At 35.1% G+C, this 6,030-nt stretch overlaps 1 protein-coding gene across 1 annotated transcript; it reads right to left on the bottom strand.

Moving 5' to 3' along the window:
* Nucleotides 1-87: 87 nt before the first annotated feature.
* On the bottom strand, nt 88-4,397 carry CBG24900 (the record flags this gene model as incomplete). Its single annotated transcript, XM_045240950.1, has 6 exons — nt 88-425; nt 680-792; nt 1,869-2,176; nt 2,717-3,004; nt 3,714-3,942; nt 4,324-4,397. The coding sequence occupies 6 exons, from the start codon at nt 4,395-4,397 to the stop codon at nt 88-90; spliced, it is 1,350 nt and encodes a 449-aa protein (XP_045100898.1).
* Nucleotides 4,398-6,030: the final 1,633 nt, after the last annotated feature.

Below are 6,030 nucleotides of genomic sequence, written 5' to 3' on the forward strand. Positions count from 1 at the left end.
ATACCGAAATACTGAAGTTCCAAAGTTCTGAAATTGTAAAAATTCAGAGATTTTCAAGCTCTGAAATTCAGGAATTCAGAAACTCCCTCAAAAAAAATTGTACCCCCGAATCACAAGCGTTGTACCCCTGTTTGAAATGGGTTGTACCCCAGAATCATTGGTAGTTTTCACCCCCGAATCATTGTACCCCCCCCCCCCGAATTTTTGGCCATAAAAACGACCTACATCATAGAAAACACGGAAGACACCCTTCATATTAAAATTGATTGTCGATTGGACTGCTTGCACTTGGAACAACTCCTGAGAAATATTCTGTGTTGGTGGCAGGGGCACTGTAGTGTCTGTGGTAGTGGTTGTGGGCGGAGCTTGCTGTGGTCGCCGTTCCTCCATTCCGTCACGTTTTTGTGAGAAACGTTTGATGGCGTCTGGAAATAAGAACGAATTAGTTGAAAAATTGAAAAATTGGTTAAAATTGGATCAAAACTAAGCGAGTTACAGTCGGTTTACTGAAATTATCAATAGGGCAAATTTGCAGCAATAGAGCAAAACTAGGTCATATTTATACTCATTTTGAAGCCCAAAATGTAAGGATTTCAAACATCTAACTTTGGTCGAGATTAAACAAAAACTAAGAAAGTTACGCCTGATTTTCTGAAAATTAGCAGTAGAGCGCACTTACCACCACTGAGTTCGATAATCGCCTGACACGAATTGTACGAAATTGTCTCCTTCCCAACATATTTGTTGTTGGCTTCCAAAGCTTCCTCCGGTGCAAATGGGTCGAATTGGTAGCTGAAAAAATTTTGAGTTTTTTTTTTAATTTTCCATTTTATCTCATTTTGTTTTAAAGCTATCAAAAAGTTGTTAACTAACAAAATGTGTAAAATTGTATGCTAAGCATTTTTGTAGTTGACACAATTTTTCTATCTGTTGGAGTTTTTGAGATACTAGCGCTTAAAATAAGACTACCCAGCACTGTGACTAGCCTTGTTTATACTTATTTTATAGTTCAAAACGTAAGAAACTCAAAAATACAACTTTCATAAAAATTGAACAAAAAACAACAAAGTTATGATGATTTTACTGAATTAGCCATAGAGCGAATTTCACTCAATTTTCAAAGTTTTGAAACTAGGTCATGTTTATACTCAGTTTGAAGCTCAAAACGTGAGAAACTCAAAAATCTAATTTTCGCCAAGATTGGGTTTAAACCACGCGAGTTAAAGCTAGTTTTCTGAAGTTGGTAGTAGAGCGAATTTGGCTCACTTTTCAAAGTTAAGCCGTGATTATACTCATTTTGAAGCTCAAAAAGTGAGAAACTCAAAAATATAACTTTCATAAAAATTGGATAAAAACCAACAAAGTTATGAACGATTTACTAGATTCGCCATGGAGCGCATTTACTCAACTTTGAAAATTTTAGAAACTAGGCCATGATTATATTTATTTTGAAGCTTTAAGCGTGAGAAATTCAAAAATGTGACTTTGGTGGAGATTACACTAACACTAAAGAAGTTACGACTGATTTTGTTTAATTCTCAATAGAGCGCATTTTCTCAATTTTGAGAATCTGAGAAAATAGGTCTTGTTTATACTCATTTTGAAGCTCTAAACATGAGAAATCCAAAAATGTGACTTTGTTGGAAATTACACTAACAATGAAGAAGTTACAAGATGTAACTTACAACTGATTTTGGGGAATTAGCGGTAGAGCGAATTTGGGACCGCGCCGTTCGATTTTCAAAGTTTTAGTAACTAGGTCGTGTTTATACTCATTTTGAAGCTGAAAATGCGAGAAACTCAAAAATCAAACTTTCGTCAAGATAGAACATGAACGAAAGAAGTTACAGTAGCTCAAAGAAACTAACCCTTCCGGCAAACGTGGTCCCGTTGGCAGGTTACATCCCAAATACTGATCAATTTGCTCGAACCACGATTTCTCATCCAGTTCGATGTCCTCCTCTGCCATCGCTTGAGCAAGGACTGGATTTGAAATCGGGACGCCATCCATACTTTTTAGTTCCATTAGATTATCATTTGAAACCACCCAAACAGGTTCTCCGTTTTCTTTGAAAATGTCAGTTTCGGGTTCGATTTTTGGGACTTTTTTGGTTTTGTTACGAAAAGAACGAGTCGATCGATTGATTTGACTCGATTCGGGCATTGTTTCCAGGCGCTGGAAGCATTTTTAGAAATTTTTGAAAAATTCCAAAATTTTAAAAATTTCATATCTCAGAAAATTCCATATTTCACAAAATTTCAGAAATTCAGAAATTCAGAAATTCAGAAATCCAAAAAACCAAAAAATCAAAATTTTAAAAAGTTTCAGATTTCAGAAAATTCCATATTTCACAAAAATTCAGAAATTCCAAAACTCAAAAATTCTGAAATTCTGGAATTCAGAAATTTAAAAACCCAAAAATCCTGGAATTCTGAAATTCTAAAATTCTGAAATTCTGAAATTCTGAAATTCTGAAATTTATGAAATTCTGAAATTCTGAAATTCTGAAATTCTGAAATTCTGAAAATTCAAAAATTCGGAATTTTTGAAAATTCTGAAATTCTGAAATTCTAAAATTCTCAAATTCTGAAATTCTGAAATTCGGAAAATTCAAATATTCAAAATTTCAGAATTTTTTTGAAAATTCTGAAATTCTGAAATTTTAAAAAATCAGAAATTCGAAATATTCAAAAATTCAAAAAATCAGAAACCCACCGCATCATCACACCTCTTCTTAGTCTTCTGTGATTCTAGCATGTGTTTGAAGAAATTTTTGGCCAAATCCTTATTGATTGACTTTGTTTTTTCATCATTTTCCGACGGCTCCTTGGACCCCTCCGACTTATTATCCGCATCCGATGACGTCGAGCTCTTCTTCTTTTTATCATTTTTCGACCCAGATCGCCCATCATTTTCAGACGGCGTTTTTGCTTCGGTTGAAACCGAGTGCTTCTTCTGACGAAGTGTCGATTTCGCAACTGCTGGTGCTCCGCCCTCTTTTTCCTTCAAAAAATTAACTAAAACCAAGAGAGTTACGGCTGCTTTTCTAAAATTAGCAGTAGAGCGCGTTTGCAAAACTAGTGCATATTTATACTCATTTTCAACCCCTAATTCTAACAAATTCAAAAATATAGATTTTGTCCAATTTGTGTGAAAACTAGCCGAGTTACGATCATTTTTCACGGCAAGTTTTTCACTACCGAATGCGAAACAGTCTGCGACATTTTAAAGTACAACGGACAAAAAAAAATCTGATTCATTTTTTTTACTATATATTCTTCATAAAATTTACTAAAAATTTATGGAACAGAAAAAAAGTTATGGACTAAAATTCGAGAAAAAAAATTCCAAAGTTGATGCAGCGGTAGTGAAAAACTCACCGTGATTTTTTCGAAAATCAGCGATAGAGCGCGTTTTCTAAAATATATTTTTTCACGTTCATTTTTAAGCCTCAAACATGAAAATTTCAAAAAGTTAGCTTTCGTCAAATTTGGGTGAAAACCAACCGAGTTATAGCAATATTTCTGAAAATTAGCGATGGAGCACGTTAGCTAAATTATAGAAATTTTGTATTCATTTTGAAGCACTGATTGTAACAAATTCAAAAATGCAGCTTTCATCGAATTTGGGTGAAAATGAAGCGAGTTATGACCATTTTTCCAAACATTAACCATAGATTCTCAATAGGGCGCGCTTGCTAAACTAGATTTACCTTTCCCTTTCTCCGAAAGGCTTTTCCCTCACGATGCCCGACGTTTGGTGACGGTGCACGTGGTTCGTTCGTATTCATTTGAACAGCAGCAACTGTTGGGACTACGGTAGTCGGGTGGGTTGAAGAAGCGGACGGCGATGGAGTTGGAGCAGGAGATGGAGCTGCTAATTTTGAGGGCAATGTCACTACCACTGGTACGACTCGAGGTTTTGGAACCCCTCTGCGACATCTGAAAGTTGTAGATTATTGAGGGGTAGCTCAGTGTGTAGCGATTGCAACGCTTGCAAGCTCAATTTTCAAAGTTTTCGAAACTAGGTCATGTTTATACTCATTTTGAAGCGCAAAACGTGAAAAACTCAAAAATCATAATTTTGAGGAGATTAGATGAAAACTAAGGGAGTTACAACCGGTTTTTTGAAATTAGCAGTAGAGCGCGTTTGCCGAAATTTTCAAAGTTTTTGAAACTAGGTCGTGTTTATACTCATTTTGAAGCTCAAAACGTGGGAAATTGAAAAATCAAGTTTTCGTTTAGATTGGACAACAACTAAGCGAGTTACAGGCTGTTCGCAATAGAGCGCATTTTCGCTGCACGCGAAATTCAAAAACCTACTGTGATTTTCCTTCTGTTCGTCTACATTTTTCCTCTTGTTTACGGACTGGCTTGTTTTGAGAATTTGTCACCATTTTTTAACCACCCAACCGGCTTACAATATGAAAATGATTGGAAAATACTTGGATTTCGGGGGAATATTGATTTTTTGATCTTTTGATTTTCGTGGAATTTTTGGATTTTTTTTGAAGGAGGGAGAGGAGAGAGAGACTGTTGGGGGACACGAAAAATTGAGAATTTTCAAAAAAAAAATTCACAACCTGAAAATCTGAAAATTCTGAAATTCGGACATATATCCCAAAAAACCATGAATACAGAACATTTATTTTTGAAAAAGCTATTCGGAAATCAAGAAAAAAAATTAACTCCATGATGGTGGAATCCAAGGACCGCAGCTTCTGAAAAAAAATTTTCGCTGTTGTTAGGCCAAAAATTTTTTTGATAAATTCTTTATCAGTTGACCACTTTTTGATATCTTTCGCAGAAATTGAGATAATTCAAGTCAGACAGCAGGCCTATCTATCTAGATGTACCCTACCCTTCAGTGTAGGGTTATTACGATAAAAAAAAACTTACAAGTTCATAAATAAATCGGATTTTGTCCAATTCGTCGAATGTGTAATAGCCCTCTGAAAACTCATTTTAGATTTTTTTTAATTTTCAGATTTGTTTTTCATTCAATCAAAATTAGACTAAAACCAAGAGAGTTACAGCTGCTTTTCTAAAATAAGCAGTAGAGCTCGTTAGCTGAAACTAGGTCATGTTTATACTTATTTGGAAGCCCATAACGTGAAATATTGAAAAATTAAATTTTGATTCGGATTGGAATAAAATTAAGTGTGTTACATACGAATTTCTGGGAATTAGCAGTAGAGCGAATTTCGCCCATTTTTCAAAGTTCTATGAACTAGGCCCTTTTTATACTCACTTTGAATCCAAAAACGAAAAATTTCCAAAAATCTAAATTCCGTCAGGATTGGACCAAAACCAAGCGAGTTACAACCGATTTTCCGAAAATTAGCAGTAGAGCGAGTTTGCCGAAACTAGATTGAGTTTATACTCATTTGGAAGCCCATAACGTGAGAAACTCAAAAATTTTGTTTTTATAAGAAGGATAGTATGATTTTGGTGAATTTCGAAAAATCGAAATTCAAAAAAAATTACCTGATTTGTTTGAGACAGCGAAGATATACGGTGCTGGAGTGATGGGGACGACTTCTCCCTGAGCGTCACCTGAATAGATCTTACGGTAGCGCCACTCTGAATAGTGATTTCTGAGCTGCAGGTATTTCAAAAATCGTCATGTCTCATTAAATTTTTCAATTTGATTTAGATTTTCAGAAAATCATGGAATTTTTCAGAATCGCCAGATTTTCGCCGAATTTTCCAAATTTCAAACTATTTTAGTCACAAAAAAATTTTTGATGAAAATCACGAATTTCCAGTCATTATTCCTTGAATTTCGACCAAAACCGAGCTTACCAAAAATCCAAAAATCGACAGCGACAATGTCCACATTGGTTGGTCCGTCTAGCTGACCAAGGGATTTTTTTAAAGAGGAGTGCTGTGTCTCTGGATTGAATCAACCAACACATAGAATATCGACTAGAAGATTTGAAAAATATGATTTTTCTAGTTTTCAGATTAACCGATTTTTAACTCACTTGTGCCGTATGGACCAGCAGACTATATGTAGGCTTCATTTAT

Source organism: Caenorhabditis briggsae (genome assembly GCF_000004555.2).
Source record: "Caenorhabditis briggsae AF16 supercontig from assembly CB4, cb25.NA_257, whole genome shotgun sequence".
Lineage (NCBI taxonomy): Eukaryota > Metazoa > Nematoda > Chromadorea > Rhabditida > Rhabditidae > Caenorhabditis > Caenorhabditis briggsae.